The sequence below is a fragment of the Ambystoma mexicanum genome, chromosome 4p (genome assembly GCF_040938575.1).
Source record: "Ambystoma mexicanum isolate Mex_15411 chromosome 4p, UKY_AmexF1_1, whole genome shotgun sequence".
NCBI classification, from domain to species: Eukaryota; Metazoa; Chordata; class Amphibia; order Caudata; family Ambystomatidae; genus Ambystoma; species Ambystoma mexicanum.
In genome coordinates this window covers 172254708-172275775 of record NC_090927.1, presented here as the reverse complement: position 1 = coordinate 172275775, position 21068 = coordinate 172254708, and the positions used below count along the sequence as shown (strand labels likewise).

At 44.6% G+C, this 21068-nt stretch overlaps 1 protein-coding gene across 1 annotated transcript in view; it reads left to right on the top strand.

Annotated features, from left to right (window-relative positions):
- Positions 1–7396: 7396 nt before the first annotated feature.
- The window catches only part of PBK (PDZ binding kinase), a 192208-nt gene continuing 178536 nt past the window's right edge, over positions 7397–21068 (top strand). The window contains exons 1-2 of the mRNA XM_069605635.1: positions 7397–7593; positions 14399–14449. Coding sequence (XP_069461736.1) covers positions 14416–14449 — 34 coding nt within the window. The 5' untranslated portion in view covers positions 7397–7593; positions 14399–14415. The remainder of the gene's footprint in view (positions 7594–14398; positions 14450–21068) is intronic.

Below are 21068 nucleotides of genomic sequence, written 5' to 3'. Positions count from 1 at the left end.
CTCAGTAGGAGGGATCACCACCGCAGTGTGGGGCTACCCCTTGTAAAAAGGCAGGAGAAATAACATGTATGCATCCAGTTCATTTACCATGCCATGTGAATGGATTACTGTTAGACTCAGCATTTTATAGACCCAGCTGGATATTGTTCTCTTTTTTGGGAGGGAGGTTATGGTGAGGCTGGGGAACAGTCAAATCTGAAAATGCTGACATTGATCTAATGGAAAGCCCTTGTTTCCTCTTAATGAAATGATATTTTGGATGTTGGCAGCCAGGTTACTTAGACCTACTGTGATAAAGGTAGGAATCCAATGCACAATTAACTAATTTTATTTTTTAGGACAGAAATTGATTCAACAACAGAAAGGGAGGAGCAGACAAACTAAGTGAAAAGAAGAAAAAGCGGACTGAAGAGGAAATCCGGCAAAACAAAAACTCAGACCATCTAAATGTCACATGGTATTGCTTGGAGAAAAGTGGAGGAGGGTGACCAGCCATCTTCCTCAGGTACACGTGTTAAAACTGGTTCTTCACTGGAGCCATCAACAAGAGGTCAAGATATAAGAGGACTAGAAGCCAGAGTCTCTGCAGTTATTGGAGACATCTCAACAGAGGCAGATGCTGCAGCAACTACAATGTCCGCAATCATTGTAGGTGCCCCCCGAGAAGAAGTGTCGGAAACAAGTCTGCCAGAAATAATTGAGGGTGTTCGTCTCCAGGAAGTGGCTGTCGGTGGTGGTACCAGTCTGCCACAGACAATTGAAGATTCCCCCAAGGAAGAAGTGTCAGAAACAAGTCTGCCAGAAATAACTGGAGACATCATCCCCCCAGATGAAGTGGCAGGTACTAGTCATTCGGAAGAATCTTTATCTGCTTTACAACATACTGAAGACTCGGGGGGAAAAGGGGGGTGAAGCACAGAGCACGCACGGAAAGATGATCTACAGGTGGCAGGCTATTTGTTCCAATGTACAAAACTAGATTAACTTTCCTATATCTTTCAGCACCATCCAATTCAACCTCCCAAACAAAGACACATTAAAGCAGACTTAGCATTTTGGAGGAAAGATGGGAGAAAACGGCATTGGTTAAGTTACTATGAAATACAAAAGATCCTTTTTTGCACAGTTTGTTTTGCATTTACTAAACATGGAGAGAGGGGTTTTAATCTACGGGACGAAAAACTGGAGGCGTCTTTACAAGTGCATTGCAGAACATGAGGCAGGCCATGGTCATCAGAGGTGCACAGATTCATGTATGTTGACCTTTTCAGGGGTCAACATAGGCGGTCTACTCTTTCACCGACAGAAATTAGCTCGAAGTGAGCCAATCATTAAAAGGAGAGACATATTGGAGCGCGTTATTGACGTTGTACAAGTCATTGGGAAAAGGGGGTTAAGTTTTCGTGGGAAATCAGAGTCCATGTCCGAGCTGGATAATGAAGATCTGGATCATGGCAACTTCCTTGAAATCCTTCTGCTCCTAAGTCAATATGACAGACCTCTAAAGGAACATATTGAGGCCATTCAAACCAAATCCTAAAAAAAAAAAATTGGGCAGGGACGGGGTGCGTCTGTGACCTTCATGTCAAAGACTACAGTTGGGTATGTGATTGAAGCCATTTACAAACTGATCAAAATGGTAATCTGTCAAGAAATAAAGGAAGCAGGAATATTTTCCATTCAGATAGACTCAACCCAAGATGTGAGTGTTACTGATGAGTGCTCTATAATTATTTGATATGTTACTGACACTGTACATGAACGCCTGCTAGCAGTAACCAACTGCACTTTGTCTACTGGAAAGGGGCTGTTTGAGTTGGTGCAGAGTGTTATTAAAGATAATCGTCCGGACCTACGCAGGTGCATTGGAAATTCAACCGATGGTGCATCCAATATGCAGGGGCAGTACAATGGTCTCACATCCTGGCTCAGTAAGGAATCCCCTGGTCAAATACATGTCTGGTGCTATGCACATGTACTAAATCTTGTACTTGTTGAAGGGACACAAGAATCAAATGAATCCATGTCTTTGTTTGGTCTGTTAAACTCCTGTGCCGTTTTTTTCAGGGAGTCCTAAAAAAGGATGGGTGTATGGCGTGAGCTGTCTGTGGAAGGCTGCACAATCCAAACAATAGGAGAAACAAGAAACAAGGCAGCAATACGGAATTTTTTTTGGCTCCTTTAATAACCTGAACAAAGCAATGTTCATTGATGTGGTTGTAGCACTCAATAATATTGGCTCAAATATAGATAAATTCAATGCAAATGTCCGTTACCAAACTTTAAAATTTTCTGAGGCTCTGTGCAAATTCCAAACAGTGCTCACAGCCCAGTTATATCTCAGGGAATTTAATTTGACAACCCCATTATGTAAGTACCTACAGACAAGTGGAATGGACATCCTCCAGGCACAAAGAATGGTCTCGGACACTACAAAAGTGCTTGCTGCACAGTCAAGAATTGTTGATTCTGTGTACTCTGCAGCAGAAATATTTGCAGAATGGGCCAATGTGGGCTTGGAAGAGAGGGGCTATGATAAAGGAGTGGAAACTGCACCTGCAGAGGGGAGAGTGTCCCACAAAAAGAGGATGCCTGGAATGAATGCAAGGGATGAGCCAATCACCATAGCTTAAGACCGGTATTGAGTTACTGTACATAATGCCATTATGGACAACATTCTTCAAAGCCTAAATAGTAACTTTATTTATTTATTTATTTATTAATTCGCATTTGTTGAGCGCACAGGCAGCCCGGAGGGCATCGTGGCGCTTGTTACAGATATGAAAATGACGTGTTGTACATACAGTGACGTCATTACTTAGTTGCAAGAGAAGAGTAGTAGCTACAGGAGAGGAGGGGAAAAGGGTAAACGACACAAAGGAAGAGGAATTAGTTAAACAAGGTGGTTTTCAATTTTTTTCGAAAGGCAGTGAGAGAGGTTTCTGCTCTGAGCGTGCTAGGTAGTGCGTTCCATAGCTTAGGGGCAATGTAGGAGAAACTTATTCCACCTGCTCTAGCTCGTTTGATGAGTTGGTTGGTGTGGCATTGCCTTGTTGGTCTAGTGGAGTGAGATCTGGCTAGTGTATCAGACAGGTATGAGGGTGCAGACAGGTTGATACATTTGTGTGCGGTGGTAAGTATTTTGAATGTAATAAAACCCACTAATCTCTTGCCGCAGATATAGCATGCCTGGATCCCAACAATTTCAATGAAAGTCTACCTGACAATGCTCTTACAAATATTTGCTCCTTGCTTGAAAGACTGGATGACACCATAACACTACAGGGGTTAACGGAAGAACTCTCAGACTTTGCAAGCAAGTGGACTAAACTGAGCAAGACACTACCAGAAAAGTATGCCTTTGAAGCCCTACATATTGAAGATCCAGCACTACAAGAATTTGGAGAGCTACCTAAACATTTAGTACAGAAATGCAATAGATGCCGTAACTGCGCAATATGTTGCTACGCAATTCTAAAAAGGTATGAACTTTTTAGTAGTGCTTACCGGCAATTGTATTTGGTATACAAGTTCATCTTGACCTTATCTTGCACACAGGTAGCATGTGAAAGAAGTTTTTTGAAATTGAAGAATATTAAAACCCGCCTAAGAAACCACCTCTGCCAGGACAACCTCGAAGCCTTTATGCTCATGTCTGTGGAGCAGAATGTGCTTGTCCAATTGCAAAATCCGGACATAATCGACCTGGTAGCACATAAAAGTGCATTGTTGCAGGAACTCTTGATTGAGTGATTGCCAGGATTTTCATGAAGCTGGAAGCAGGATTTCCAGGAGCTGTGGACCCTGTCACAGAACTGTATGCAAAGTTATGTTACTTTCTGAGTTGTGTTGTTATTTGAGCATAAATACAACTGGCACTTTCCGGTGTCATCATTTGGCTGTACTGCTTATTAAATGCAACTCTATTTTCATTACTGGTGGCAATGAGTAGACATGCTTTGAGTCTGGTTCTGCAAAATAAGTATTATAACTATGTGATGATGTTTTTTTTAAAAAAAAAAAGAACAAAAGGAATATTACCACATCCTCAAGCATTTACACAAAACATAACAACATGTAACAGACACATGAACCCTCCATAAGTAGCATGTTCTGTAAAGTTGTGAATTGACGCGATTTACGGATAATGGTTTGAGGGCCGCTTTTTTTGAGGTGAGTGGTGGGCCACTTTTTTTTGGGTGTCCGGGCCTATTTATTGCACCCCATGCAGCGCCTGGCACTTGCCCTCCTGGCCTCACCCTAGTACTCGCCTAGCCCCTGTAGCACTCTTCCCGCCCTCCTGCACCGCTTTCACCTGCGCTCTCTCCTCTTTACCCTGCACTTCCCTTCTCACCCTAGCACTTTGCATTTCACCCTACCAGCACTCCCCCCTTCCTCGCACTTCTTGTTACTGCACTTGCACAATCTGAATGTCACAAGGCCTAGTAGGGCTTCTACAGTTATCTTTCTCCCTAGTTGCCCCCGCCCTTTTTTGTCTTGTGGTGCCTTGAAACACCATTTTTTGTATAGGCGCCTTCCAAATATCCAAGAAATAAATAAATAAATGAGGTGACCAACCATGATAACACTTTGGCATATCCTGAGGGAAGAGAAAACGCAGCTTGTAATGCGAGCGCTGTAATTGCAAAGCGCACATTTTAAGCCCCAAAACGAAAAAAATAGAGATAAATAATTTGTCTGTGATGCAATTTACAAGATTGCAGGTGCCTAGCAACATGGGAACAGTTGTTCCTCCCCCTCTTCCCAAGTCCCCCATCCCCCAGATTACCACAAGATGGCTAGCCAGCAGGGAGCTTAAAAACTAAATGGCCAACTGAAGAGCTCTAGTCTAAACCCTTATTTGTCAGCAAGTGGCTACTGAGGAACCCCTGTTAGAAGAGACAGTGATGTGACTGGTGACACTGTGTACTTGCTGGGGACCCCCCTAAAACTCAAGCAGCGCTCCCTTTCATTTGAAAGACACAAATGTCATCCCGGATTGGGGTCGTCACATATTGGGGCCCGACACAATTTATTACTCTTGTGTTTTATGCTCTCTTATCTCCTGCGATGTTATAGAGTGGTGTACAAAAGGTATTTTTAGCACAGGTTGAATATTTGTTTTCTTATAAAGCCTATTGCTTTAAAAATATGTTTATATGCACTTCATTATAGAAGGGGTGACTTGCTAGCTACCTATTGATTTGTTGCATTACTCTTCTTTATTATCACATAAAATCCCCAATAATCTCAACTTGTTTATGCTAATTTATGATGGTAATATCTGTAGTATGACCTTGCACAGAAAATACTGACATTTTAATGTCTCAGGAAGATAGCTCAGGGGCAATGCGCTCGTCTTAGAAGCAAGCGACAAAGAGCAACACAGGTCCCATCCCCGGGTCCATGCTTAGAAGCCTCTGGGTATTAAGCACGTTATAAATATCCAATTATAAATGATAAAGCAATTGTTTACTGGAATGTGCAGATTGCGCTGTATTTCGGTTGTTGGAAAAATATGTGGTTTTCTGCAAGTTATCAGTATATATCCTTGATGTGTTTTAACAGGCTCCCCTTTCCCCCAATCTTATTGTAATTGTGTGCTTTGTGATTCTATGGATTAATAACTAAAATAAATAACATTCTACTTGAACAAGCATTTGCAAAGCCAATAGATTTCACATTTGAATAAGCATTGAAGAGAGGTTTTGGGAGGAGCGAGGGAAAGAAGGGCTGCAAGGAGTGAGATGAGGAATTGACAAGGCATGCAAATAAAAAGAATAGTGAAGAATGACAGAAAAAAGAGGGGATATGACATGGGGAAAAATAAGAGCTTTTTTGGAGTTAAGGTACCTCAGTTGTAGAGGTTTGCATCTAGCCTGCAGATTCATTGAACCCCAACAGTTTTTTTCAAAGTAATTTGTTTCGAAAAGATTACTAGAAAAAACGAATTGAAATATTTGGGGAATGGGGTGGTAAGGGTATTCTAATATAGGGAAGTGGGGATTTGGAGGGACCCTCCAAATATAAAAAAGAAAAAAATGTTGAGTTTTTTTGTAAAGTAATTTTGTCTAAAAAAATTATTTCGAAAAAACTCAAGTCGATCTAGGGACATAGTGCCAACAGTTTGGGTTTTAGGAGGCATGGGAAAGGCACTTACCTGGCACTGCCGTAGTGATGTTAACTGACCATCGATGATAGCAGGTGCGAAATAATGCGAGTACCTGGGCATCTGGTGGTAGTGTCGTCAAATGCCGAATACACATATACAAGCCAAAATTGTTGATCTTTCCAAAGTGTTGCACAAAACCTTCAAACCAACAAACACCATCAACTCTTCACAACCTCCGTAAGTAGCATATTATTTAAGATAGTGAATTTCCGTAATTCAAGGAGGAGGGTCTCTTTTTTTTGTGGTGCCCGGGACTATTTCGTGTCCCAGTCAGACACTGCCTACCGGTCCCAAATCACTGGAAAGGATGGCAAAAGCTGCAGTACTGTATAATTTCACCCAGTGGCAAAAAGAACATTGGGCAGTATGGCCTTTAGCCCCTAACCCCACCCCTCGAAATGTTGGGTTATGTTGACTTGACCTGGCTGACCTGCAGAGCAGTGGCAGAACAGGCGACAGACATTAAATAGTGGCTGCGGCTGCAGTTAGCAAAAGCAGGCCCGGCAATTACCAAGGTAAAGCATTTAATTGTTAGCAACTTTATTTGTACGCACAGTTTTCTGCACTTGAAATAATGATCTGTACTTTTTGTGCGGATCAGGCAAGTGATTGCTAGGGCAGGAAATAGCTTATCCTCACAGAAATCCTTAAGTGTATGGTTTCAGACTTGGAGAGAGTGAACTGTAACATTGAAGTTGCATCAGAATAGTCGCATAACATTAGAATGTAAAGAAGTTAGCTTCCCCATACAAGCTCGCCCTCTCCCCAGTCTCTGAAGTTAGACCCGCTGTTAAAATTTGAAGGGTTAGGCTCCCTCCCTTGCAGCGCTTTCAAACACATTGTGTATAGGCGCTATAAATAAACGATCATATCACCGAATTTTTAGTCCATTGGCACCGCTGATTTGACACCTCTCCCTTGTGATAAATACCTACAGCTGCATGACAAATCCCCCATGTAAACAAAAATACAGTATTCCTCCTTTACACACAGGACTCCAAGTCCCGAGGCGTAAAATGGTTTACGCAATTACACCCGAGAGCTGCCTACAAGCTCTCTTTCTCGGCCTCTAAATAGCCGCGCTGCGCGGCTCTCAACATAACAGTCACCACCAGCTCCTGCCTTTCCGCTCCAAGCGTGTGGAGGGGGGGATGTGTGCGTACATTAGAGAGTCACGTGTCCTGAACGTAATATGCAAATCACTCCGGGGGGGGGGGGGGTAGGAACCTAGCGATCCATTCCTCGATTGGGAATTAGACACTAGGCCGTCCAGAACGTAACGTGATTGTCACGTGATGAGGAGAATGCCCCCAGCGTCACTTGTGTTCCCATTTTGAAGTAGTCGCGGGCTCGCCTCTGCAGCTCGTTAAGTTATCCAACCGCTAATCTCCTTCCCGGGGGCACAGACCGCATATATTAGGGTGAGTTTAACTTTAATTAGCATGTGCCCTAGTGTTTGCGAAGTCTAACTCTGATTTCAAAGGATCCTTTTATTTTCCCCGAAGTGAAGATGTGACTTTCTGCTGAGCGGGTTTCCGGATTGATTGCTAATTACGTGATTGGACACATGGAATTTTCTTTAAAGCACTGTCAACTGCTCGTTGAAGTGCACCAAGACTGAAAGTCCCGCTATTGTTCATAAACCCTGATTGCTGAATGTTGGTTGACCATGTGACAGAGTCCTCTGCCACTTGCGAAACAGTATTAGTTGATGTGACCCCGGGCAGAGCGGACCTTCCTTCTCTGTAACTCAACCTAACTGTTCAGATGGAGCTTCGCCAGTTAACTAATATTGTTCTCATTTTAAATGTTAAAGGTATTTGTACCGCGCACCGTCACCAACGGAATTGGTCCCCAGGTGCTCTGGCGGATCTGCAAACAAGGTGGGATGGGTTAGTAGGTGCATAGGGAAGGGAGTAGGATAGTGAGAGGAGTGGTGTTCTGTTGGCAGTTTCAACTCGGTAAACACCGGGTGCTGAGCTTTGGTGCAGGTATTTGATCGGTGTCAGTCTGCGTCTGCTGTTGCTCCGGCTTATGTGTTGTTGCAGTGTTATGAAGTGCGTGCGGCTTGTGGTGCGAGAGATGGTTGTGTGAGTTTTTGGGTGAGATAGGTATGCAGAGTTTGAGGTTATATTGGTTAGTGGGTTACCTGACCTTTAGCCTGCTAACATTCACAGTTTTGTCTAAGTGTGGCACTTGTTGGTCTTCACAATCCTATCTAGATGCGGTGCCGGCTGGTAGTGTGGCACATGTTAACATTCTAGTTTCATCTATGCGCAGGCATGCTTTCCTTCAATCAGAGTCCTATCTAGATGCCAATACTCAAAATTCCATCTAGATGCGATGCAGGCTAATGTTCAGGATTCTATCTAAGTGTGGACATGCTAATATTATGGCACTCTGTCATTGGGAGGTAAGATAGCGTGACAGCGGTTTTCTGGAGTAGAGTAATTGCTCCACTCCCCACCCATGCCACACTCACGGTTTTTGTTGGTGCCTGTTGGCTGCTAGCTTCACTGGCTTCCCCTGCAGACACACCTTAGCACCGTCCTTTGCCGCGGGGGCTGCCCTGGGGGAGATGGCTTTAATAGAGTAGAATGGGCCAATCAGGGTGAGGGGGTGGTCTGGGAGGCGGGAGGAGGGAGGGGAGGATGGGAGCAGGGACATGGGACCACGTGGGCAACCGGTGCAAGGAGGCACACCAGGCCTCGTAATTCTTAAATAAACGAGCCCTGGAGGGTCTCGTGTGGGGGTTCACTCACCTGTGCAGCACCAGTAGGAATGGCGTCTGCACGGGTCTAATGAAAAACACTATTAGGGCACACTTTCCGAGAGACAGTAATGTGGTAACTAAAGACAGTATATCCATGCTTACTGATCAATCTCCGCAATCCCAGGAGTCAATAAATAACTCCGCTAATCAAACTAACCAAAGTGTGCAGTCCCCTACAGCCTCTTTATATATTCAAAATCTGGATCTATGGAACAGTTTCCAGAAGTGGAAACCGGGTCAGGAGTGCAGGAAAAGGTTTTACCAAAACAGCAAAAGTATAATCAAACTTCTGAACAGAGAAAAGAAGACTTAAATCCACGAGCAAAGGTGGGGGAAGAATTGGCACCCCCCACTATTGCAGCTTTGAACTTATCTCTTTGGTGAAGGTGTTTGAAAATATTAAAACAAAAGTGGAAATGCACTCGGGAATTTTGTTGGAATTGTTGAAGGATATGGAGTCAGTGGACTCTAATATGGTGGCTCTAAAATCATCCATAAATGGAGGAGAGAACTACAAGAAACCTATGGAAATCTTTGCAGGAAATCCAGTTAAAAAAACTGGAATCTATTAAACGACCAGTTCTGCAGCAGTATCTATTGTGATTTAAGCCTCAGCCCATTGTGTAAAAGTAGCTTCTAAATTGATTGCTCTATCCTGATGGTTCATTTTATTGTGAACGTTTTTACATGAGCTCTCATAATCTAATATCGTGCTTAGATCATTCGGCAATACTAGTTTAGGAAGATTCATTTAATAGTTTACGCTCGTTCCATTTTCTCCAGTTGCATGCAAAAGAGTCCCCACTTTTCTTCTTTTAGGTTCGGGGATTGGCATCCCTCCTTCTCCCTTCTTTGGTAACTTGATGTGTCTATTCCCCGGGCCGAGGTGAGGCATTAGATTACTACCACTAGTTTCATCCTCATTGGGCACCATGCCTTTTTGGAATCCTTCATAAGGAATTTCATTGCTAGGTCCCAGTCCATAAAGAATCTCTGGTGGTCCCCCTGGAGGGTGTATGGTACCCACTACATGGCTGCAAAGTCCCATATCTTCACCACCCATTCATGTTCTGTGGGTACAACCTTTGATTTCCACTTGCAGGCTACTAGCAGGGCTCCAACCATTACCATAATCACATAGACTTTGTGTTGTGCTTTCCCCCCAGGCCCAGTATGAACAAACCCAGGTTGCCCTTTTCTTCCACCACAATACTTCCTTCACTGCTTCTTGGATCATTAGCCAGAAGGGTTGGACTTTCAGGCATTGCCACCAAATGTGCCTCCAGTTCCCCTCCTTGCCGCATTCCCTTCAACATAGCCTGGATATAGTTAGATTGTAGACAGCTTAGTAGGGGTAAGGTGCCATTGGTACATCAGCTTTAGCCACATTCCCTGTATCTGCAATGACTGCGATTTTTGTGGATGTTTGACCATAATCCTGTCCATTGGGCCCCGTCTATTGTTCCGTCTCCCAATTTGCCATGAAGTGCAAATTGTCCGTTCCCCTACTTTTTCCGCTTCTTTAATTAGGCCCTATATTTCCCCCACTTTGTGCTTGTCTACTGCGTTGGTGGTAGGCAATTTCACAAATGGGATTAAGTCTCTTGTTACTGCCTCTTTTACTTTAGGGTCCTGAAGCCAATCCCTCATTTCGGCGTAGTGGAATCTCTTCCCTTCCCCCACCCTAAAGTCCACTTTACACTGGGGGAAGGATTTTATCTCCCCGCCTTCGAACATATCTCATATCTTGAGGCACCCCCGTCCTGCCATTTACCTAACCCTGTTCTGGTCAAACCCGGTGTGAATTGTGGATTCCTAAAAATCAGTGTGAGGGGAGATGGGAAGGTGGTCATCCTGGATCTCTTCGCCCCCGCTTCCCATGAGTGCCCCAACAGGGATTCAATTTCGCTGCAGTACATGTTATGGGGCTTGTCTTCCCAGGACATCCAAAGTACCTCCTCTAGCTGCACCCCCACCACTGGAATGGCCCATTTCTTTTCTGCTATTGTCCCTAGACCAGTCTCTGACACTTTGATCTGTGTTGCGTGAGTATGCTATCAGGTCTGGCTCTCCCATAGCTCACTTGTTCCTGGGCAACAGCATTACTTTATTTGAGATAGTTTTTTTGCGGTCCCAGATGAAGGCCTTCGTGAGTTTCCAGATAGTCTGCAATCGCCACACAAGGTTGTTGCCTGTTGAGGTAACCGCAAATTGGCATAGAATGCACGAGTACTGCTGACACACCACTGTCTTCTTCTAATGAGAGAGCACATCAAGCACTTCTGACTCCCCCCCCCCCCCCCACCTTTTCCATCCCTTCTTCCCACCACCAGATGCCGTAAAGTATGATTTCCAGGCCCTTCCGCCACCGCATTGTCCTCGGATGCAACATGCCGGCATTATCGTAAACTTATGACGCCCAGCACGTCACTGCAGTGCAATAAAAATTTTGAGCGCGTAGCGAACAGGGAAATGGGACGCCGTAGCGGAGCCAGATATAATTTTAGAGGCACACTGGTACGTACAAGAGCTCAAGCCATGCACACAATGTAGGGGTTTGGCACACACACCACAACACTATCCTCCAATACACCATGGCAGCGTTTTCCAAAACCCTTGACACACAGCACGCTTCCCTCCAGCCAACCACCGGCCGCGTCCATTGTTCGCTGACATCACAGCGTACTGCAAGCCAATGACCGGGAAATGAGTCCGTAGAGCAGAGGCAGATATTACTAATTTTTTGAGACTTACATTTCAGTTCTTTGCAACTAGACTACTGGTCGTATTTCCACCAAACGCACAAAAGCACGCTTTCTGAACCAAGCCCCTATCCTGCCGCAAATTTGATATGAAAATCCGTCCAGCCGTTCACCCTGTAGCCGTGCACAAACATTTTCCCCATTCAGTCTAAAAATTATTTGGGACCCCCCTATAACGATAACTTTTGACAACCCCCACTCCCCGCACCAAAACTCACCAAACCTGCTGGAAAAAATTCAGTCGGCCATATACTTTTTTGCAAAGTTTGGTGAGGATTCCTCCAGGGGGAGCGAAGTTACAAACCGCCGAAAACATGGTCTTCCTGTGGGTTTAGCAACTTAACCATAACTACACGCCCGCTACCGCGATCTGTGTAATTTTGCAGTGCTTTAAGTGAGGTAAGAAATTGAGGGGGGCCCTTATTTGGCGGTGGCCTGAAAAGTGCACAAACCATAGTAAGGGATGCAAACCGGTATATAAATGTATGTAGGCATTTATATATTTGCGTGCCTTACTATGGTTTGTGTACTTTTCAAGCCATCTTTTAGAAATGAAAAACATAGAAATATGTTAGGGATTTCTAAGTTTATAAAAGATGGCTTGAAAAGTACACAAACCATAGTAAGGCCAGACACTGAACGAACAAGTCATTTTGCTGGCGGCTACTGGACGGATGCGCTCCTGGATAAGGAAAGGTCAATGATCCTTGACCCAGTTTCAGAATAAACCGTTCAACACTGACCTTACCTCCGGCCACGTACGGTCAATTGTGTGTGTACAGATATAGGAACCCAGCTACCACTGCAACAGGGGTTCCCCCCCTAATTTTGTTGAAATTCCTTTACTTCTCCAATTTCCCCCCCACCTTGGTGCTGCCACCAAAACATGCAATCTACAACTGCACCTCCTACAAAATATTAGACATGTCTTTCCTCCTGATGACTTCTGCACCGCAGTCCAAGCACTGGTTCTGTCCAAGCTTGACTATGGTTGTGCTTTCCTCACTGGTCTCCCCAGCAGCACACTTGCCCCCCCTGCAAGCTATACAAAAGGCAGCAGCCAGACTCATCCTCCACCTACCAAAACATTCACACATCATCCCCGCTTTCGCTCAGCTCCTTGTACTCCAAATGATTGCCTTGACGGAAAACTCAAACCCATCACCCACACATACACTAGAAAAGCAAGCCAGCATCTCTTATACATTCCACTCTGCAAACTATAATGCGCACAAAAGCATGCATTTACCAACTCTGCAGCGAGTGCGTGGAACACCTTACCTCCTTTTATATCGCACTGAACCCTCCATTACCACTTTCAGAAAGAGCCTCAAAACATACCTGTTTCCCCACATATAGCCAGCAACCGCCTGCTACCGCTTGTTTATCCTAGCCTTCCTATCCTGAAAACATTTTAATAACTTTCTGTTTCATGTCCAACCTTTGTAAGGCGCTGCGGGATAGGGCTAGCGCTGAATACGCATTCTAATAAAGAATACTGGGGAAAGCCGTGAGGTTTGCCGTTTAAAGATTCAGAGGCCTACTCATCATATGAGTGAGTTCCTTGCACTACACACGTACGAATGAATGGTATTTTGAATGTTTTTTTCTTCTCGCGCTCCAGTATTATACCGGTGCACATTTATGAATGAGGACTGTTTTTTGTATAATTTAAATCTGAATGCTTTGTGTAGATATAAATGAATGTTTTGATCATAGGAATTTTATTGAAAAGGCTGTTTTAACAATTGATTTAGTTAACGCATTTCTCGGATGCCTGCTGAACTTTAAGTGAATCTTTTTTTTTTTTTTTTTTTTTGACTGAGGAAGTCATGTGGTTAATGTCTAGAGGCATCTTGGTGACTTTTTAGACATGTTTTGTAGCGAATGTTCACCCTGTGAACCATTCACTATATGAACCAGAAACTTCAGAATTTTTTTTAGTAGCCATTCTGTTTAAAGAAATAAAAATAATTTTGTGCTCTATGGAATAGTTCAGCTCGGGATAAAAGAAATGTTATTTTTTCATCTGTATTTCGTTGAATAGGGGTAAAAGTTGCAAGCTACTAGCCGGGCATAGAAAGTCACTTGCCCGCTCAATTCTCCACATGCACACAGCTCACTAATTGATAACTTTTTAGGAGCCAGTTATAACTCGCCAATGGCTGGTGGTGAATGCACATTTTGCGGCCTGCATTGGAGATAAAATAATGCATGGCTAACTAGTTTTCATAAGTATGCATTTTGTTAAAGGTATGTACTCGGTTGAGTGTTGTGCTTTAGTTTATTCACTGGTACATTTGCAAACCACGGTTTACTAGATGGTATCTCAAAGTTGCCCATTTAACACAGCTGAGGGATACAGAGTGTTCTAAGTGGATTATCTAGATGTCTGTGTTGTTGAGGAAGATAGTATAACTTCCCTAGACAAAACTTTGTCTTCCTTCCTGACAGAGAAATCGTACTATTTTGTGCATTTTTTCCAAAACGCACAGTATGCATGTATTCCCTTCTTACATTAATATTTCTCGACCCTGCTTCCTTCTGAGGCCGATTCAGTGTAGTCCATTTATAATTTTTAACGCAGCATTGTAGAATGTGCTTCATAAATTCACTTGTATTTATAGTGTGATTTTGCTTGGAGCTGTGCTGTACTATGTTGTTGCTAATAAGTATTGTTTCTCTTCACAGACCTGCTGTCAATATTCATGGATTGTGAAAAGCATTTTAAAAGCCCTCCGGGTGAGTAGGTAATCAGGTTGTCTTTTGAAGCCGTGCTGAATAGCTCAATTTCCTAGTAATGCCCGTACTAAAGCACATTTGCTGCCCTGATACCTAAAGGTTTGTGTGCGAGACCACTGAAGACAAATCCAATATACGCAATGTTTTTTATTTTCATGACTAATTGAGTTAACTATTGTGATGTCTATGGCTTTGGTGTTTTATGCAGTATTGTATCATAAAGAGGTTTCTAAATACGGGGTCCACCTCCTACCAAATAATGGCAGTTAATAATGAGGTCCCATTCAAAAATCTGAGAGCAGAGCAGCAAAGTACAGAATTTTCTCTGCCTTCCTGTACTTTCTAGAACTGGTTTTTGTGGCCTTTGTTCCCAGATGGGCCTGTGAATTTACCAATAGTCATATTTGACACACCATGTATACATTCTGCTGGGCATGAGCAATCGGCATGCCAGCAGTTGTTAGGATACACAGTACCTAACCTAAAAGTATGTACAGAAGCATACGTACACGTGCAGAAGCAGAATGGCAGTTTCTCATGTACGATGTCAGGACGCCCTGACCTACACATCGCCCACCCACGTCGTTATGTGGGTGGACCGCCGTTGCGGTCCTTTTCCGGATTGAGGGAAGTGATGTTGGGCTAGGGAGGGGGTTGAGGGGTTTCTGGCAGTTACTGCCTGTTTGAAATAAATGCAGGTTGACAGGCACTCCGGCTCCCGTGTGATATGTCCTGGTAACGGTTTAGAGGCCCTTGTAAAACCTCACATTTGGCGACGAGGATGGGATATCTGACACCCACCCATGCCAGTCAGAGGTGCGCGGTTTTGCGAGTCTGCGCACCTCGACCTCCTGAGGCACTGAGTGCACGCAGAGGACTGTGGTCGAGCAGCTTGGCGCCTCGGCGCTCCTCCACCCTGCATAAGTCAAGTGAGGGGCCCAGCCCCGGAGAGTTGCCGACTCAACGCATCAAGCGTTGGTAGCAGCCCTGCCCCGCACAGCAACAAGCAGGCCACGTGGGCCTCACAGCGACCCGGGAAGGCCCTGCCAAGGCCCAGGAAGGCCCTGCTCTGGTGGCTCCATATCGGCCCAGGAAGGCTCTACCACGTGGGTCTCACGGCAGTGCAGGAAGCCTTGCCGCGCCACAGGAAGTCCCTGACACGTGCGCCACAGAACGGCCCGCAGAGGCCCCGCTGCATAGGCTCCACATCGGCCAAGGAAGGCCCTGCTAAACCCGCACACACCACGCCAGCCCGCAGAGACGGCCATCACCCGCCCCTACACGGCGCAGCACACGTGGGCACACAGGTCACCCACACCAAACCAATAGGCACAAGATGCACGTGCCGCAGGACCACCAAGTGGCCCGGGAGCGACTCGCAATACAGGAAGGAAGAATTGAGAACGCCCAACACCAGAGGCGTCGGTCACCATTTCGGACCCATCAAGCCCGGTGGCATCCTCATCAGGGGGAGCAGGAACGACGGCTGACGACGCACAACAGGCGCAAGGAGCAGGTGGCGCCTGACAGAATATGCCTATGCCAGGCCCGTTCAACGTCAGAGACACCTGTAACCTTGGGCCCAGGTGGGTCATATGGCTACGTGACTTCAAATTTTACGCTGGGGCGATTGGCCTAACAGACGACGCAAGGCTCAAAAACACGTTGTTCATGGCTGTAGGTCCAGCCGTCCGAGACATAGAAGGTGAATTGCTAAACTTAGACACGGTAACCTACGGAGAACTTCATGGCAAAATACTTTGCCCCCCACACCAACATAGACTTTGAGCGGCACGTATTCCATACCACAAGACAAGAAAAGGGTGAATAGTTAGACAACTTCATGATGTGCCCACGCATCAAGGTAAAATACTGCAAATTTCACAAGTACCTAAATTAAGAGGTGCTGAGATCCTAGGTCATCGCAGGCTGCATTTCTCAACCTTTCAGAAAACAACTGCTCCAAAAGCAAAGGTCACTAGAGGAAATGGAACCGGCAGTAGAATCGCAGCTAGACAGTCTGGGAAAAGTCACTATCCAACAGCCGACCTCTAACACGGACACGATCAACAAGTTATACCCCGCTCCCACGCAAGGCGGAAAACGTGCAGACGTGACATGCTATCGCTGTGGATAGGAATATCCACACACGGGTGAATGCCCTGCAATCGGACAACAATGCCCTGCCTGTGGCGGAATGGACCACTACAGAGCCGTCTGCAAGAATGCACCTGGACCAGCAGGCAGAGAAACGGAGAAGCTCACGACTCAGCCCACCAGCTGGCAGAGGCGACGGAGGTACAAAGACGGGAGGACAGAACCCGAAGGAGCTTGTATGCACGAGAAGACAAGAAGCCATCAGACCATACCAGAGAAGGAGATTCGTCAGATACATAGAGATGCGCTCCCCATCCAGCAATGAATCCCAGTCATCTGAAGACGACCAGAGAAAAAAAGGGCTCTCAACAGCGCCAAGGCCACCCAGCCCAGCACAACCCCATCCTCAAGCTACAAGTCAACAACACCCCTCTAGAATTCCTTGTAGACACGGGGGTGACAGTCAACATCATAAGTGAACAAGCATACAACTCACTCATTGGCCCACCAAAAATCTGCAAGGCAACGGTAGACATCTACCCATACGGAGCGACGACCCCGCTACCCTGCAAAGGGACAATCTCAGCATGGTGTGTACACAAATCTCACGCTGCCAAGATTCCCCTACACATGCTGAAGACGGAAGCCAACAGCGGATGCATTTTAAGCTTCAAGACAGCAGTGGAAATGGGTTTGGTTCACATACTATATCAACTAATGGCTCACAAATACGTCGCCAGGCCTGACGCAGTAGAACAAGCCTTTCCAAACCTTTTCAAAGGCTTGGGGAAACTGAAACACAGGAAAGTACAGCTTCACATCAACCCAGAAGTCCAACCAGTCGCTCAACACTATTGCGGAATTCTGTGACCATCCAACAGGTAGCGGGAGAACTAGACAAGCTCATCAAACTCGCCATGGGTATCGCCCATAGTTCCGGTCCCCAAGAAGTCCCCGGACGGATCAATACGTCTGTGTGTAGATATGAGATGGGCCAACGCAGCAATCGAAAGGGAGAGGCAGCAAGCACCCAGATCACTGACATGATCCATCCTCTCCACGGAGCACAAGTCTTTTCGAAGCTGGACCTCACAAAAGGGTACCATCAAATCGAGATAGCACCTGAATCAAGGTACATCACAACATTCGTAACTCACCTCGGGTTGTTCCAGTACGAGGCTCGGTTTCGGAATTTCATCTGCAGCCGAAATTTTCCAGGAAGAAATTCAGTCATCAGGCATGTACCAAACTGCCTAAACTATTCAGACAATGTATTCGTTTTCGGAGGAACATGACACGGCTCTTCAACCGTACACTTGGTCAGCGGACTGCCAGAAAGCATTTGAAGCAATACGCGATGCCATCGCGAGAGCGGAGGACATGGCCTATTTTGACACCAAACGTGACACAGAAGTGATAGTCGACACCAGCCCTGGTGGACTGGGAGCCATACTAACGCAAAGGGACCCGTGGGCACCCACAGATGTCTACATAGTGGCATACGCCAGCAGAATCCTAACCCCCACAGAACAGGCATATTCCCAAGCAGAAAAAGAAAGCTTGGCGGTGGTATGGACATGTGAGTACTTTCATTTATTTCTGTACGGGAAGGAGTTCACAATAACGACGGACCATCAAGCCCCGCTCACAATATATGGAGACCTGAAAGCGAGAATACCCCTGAGGATAGCCAGGTGGGGTCTGCGTCTGCAAGACTACCAGTTGGTCATCAAACATCGAAAAAAGAGGACAACGCAGCAGACTACCTGTCTCGCCACCCAACAGGGAAAGAAAGAAATCCAAATTATGGATAACTGCGTCCCCTGCACACTTTCAATCAGGCCAATGGCCTAAATGGATTAAATGAAAAGACTTTTTTCAAGAATCTGTCAAAAATACAATTAAATGTCACTTTAAGATTCAGATTTCAAATATGTAGACATTCTTAAAAAGGAAAAATTCCAGGAGTCGTTTTCTTTAGAGAAAGATGGCCTTCTCTGAATGATTGATTTTTTTTCTAGCTGCCCAACGCGTTTCGAGATAACATTCTCTCTTCATCAGGGGCTTACGTTTCAACATCACAAGCATCTACAAAAAACATACATTGAAAATAGTTCAGTCTTATTCAAAAGATTTCATACCTTAACAGTAAAAGAACTCATATTGCCTCAAGCTACCTCACTTGTCCAGGTAGAGCTTAATTTAAACAAAACAATGTTTCATTTTTCTAAATCATAGGATACTCTCGGATGGATAACATGTCCTTTCTGTTGTAGGTTGTCTAAAGATACCTTGTTCTAAACCGTCTGATAATCCAACACGTCTTTTTTGGGAAGAAGATATATTTAACCAGAGCCCATCTTAAAAACCGAAAGGATAGCAGATTAAAAAATGAACAATCCTACTTGGGCTGTGTGAGCCTAAAGGGTCTTTCAAAAGGAGCAAAAGAGAAGGACTCACCCTTCTTCCAAAGTCTGGGAAAGAGAAAGTAGGTGCCATTTTTATGGACGATTCTTTTAACCTGAAAACTCTGACTTGAGAATTTGAGCGTGTGTATTAAGTTTTTCTCTTCTTTCTTCTTCTGTGTCCCTATTTCAGGGGCACAGAAGAAGAAAGAAGAGAAAAACTTAATACACACGCTCAAATTCTCAAGTCAGAGTTTTCAGGTTAAAAGAATCGTCCATAAAAATTGGGAACTTATTAAATCAGATGAAACTATCACGACTCTTCCCTGATCCACCCATGATGGCCTACAAACGAGGAAGAAACTTTAGAGACCAACTGATACGAGCGGAAAGGGCGAAACCAACAACACAGAGGACGTTAAGCAAACCAAAAGTTGGCACTTTTGCCTGTCTACACTGTCAGCACTGTAATAATCTGATCAAAGGAGATCACATACGTCACCCACAAACAGGCAAAAAGATTGTTTTAAAGCATTGTGCGACGTGTGACAAAAAAAACGTCATTTACACGATACGATGTCCCTGTGGTAAATACTATGTTGGGAAAACGAACAGAAGGGTGGCCAAGGACAGGTGGACGGAGCACAAATCATGCATAAGGACTAAAAACATAAGTTCACCCGTCTACAGACATTTTCGAGATATGAGACACAATGTCTCTCAAATGAGACTGGCAGTATTGGAAGTTATACGTCCATTCAGCAGAGGGGGTAATTTACCCAAATTACTGGCACAAAGGGAACTGTTTTGGATCAATAAACTTGATGCTATGAATCCCCTGGGACTGAATGAAGAATACTATTTAGGTCCATTCCTGTAGGCATACAAGCATATAACACGTACAAAGTCTATCCTTTTATTTTCCCGAATTCGACCACTTGGTGTCGATGACCTTTACATGAACGTTGTTAGTAGAGCACATTTAATTTGGAATGTTACAGATGCCAATTATGATTAACACAAGATTGTACACCCATGTGCCTAGGGGTAAGATAATATCGGAAACTGACTTTGTATTGTATGTTCTAATTAGAGCAGCTTAAGTTTGGAATGCTTCAGATGCCGATTGTGATGAACACAAGATTGTACACCCATACGTCTTGGAGCTAGATAACGTTGGAAAATGACTTATTCCATTTCCACTCTACTTCTTATTATGCAAAAGAATTCTTTGTCTTGCTACAAGCATGTGACTTCATTTTTCATGATTTTTAAACTAATTTCTCTGTTTCCTTCACACCCAGCCTCCACAGGCTTTTTCACCATTCTCATATGGGATGTACTATCTACTCCCAGCTCTCGTTTTTCGAGCCCTCATTCACCCATAGTTCCTACACACATCTTTTTTTACGTCATCCAAATAGACTTTTCATACCCTACCAGATGGGTATCAGTTCCATGAGTGGCGCCACTATCTCTTTGGCCACTGGTACATGCAGGTTATCCTTACAATCTTTTGTTATATGCTGTTATCTTCCTTTTTTTCAACTAATGAGTCATCTGATACCTTCTCCAACGCCACCCGCACATGCGGGTGTGACGTCATCACTTTCGACGCCGCTCGCGCATGCGCAGGTGACGTCATGGGACCCATACAGCTCACATCATCTCTGACGCCTCCCGTGCATGCGCGGGTGACGTTTTGTTTAAATTAAGCTCTACCTGGACAAGTGAGGTAGCTTGAGTTCTTTTACTGTTAAGGTATGAAATTAATAAGACTGAACTATTTTCAATATATGTTTTTTGTAGATGCTTGTGATGTTGAAACTTAAGCCCCTGATGAAGAGAGAATGTTATCTCGAAACGCGTTGGGCAACTAGAAAAAAATCAATAAATCAGAGAAGACCATCTTTCTCTAAAGAAAACGACTCCTGGAATTTTTCCTTTTTAAGAATGTCTACATATTTGAAATCTGAATCGTAAAGTGACATTTAATTGTATTTTTGACCGATTCTTGAAAAAAGTCTTTTCATTTAATCCATTTAGGCCATTGGCCTGATTGAAAGTGTGCAGGGGACGCAGTTATCCATAATTTGGATTTCTTTCGTTCTATATTT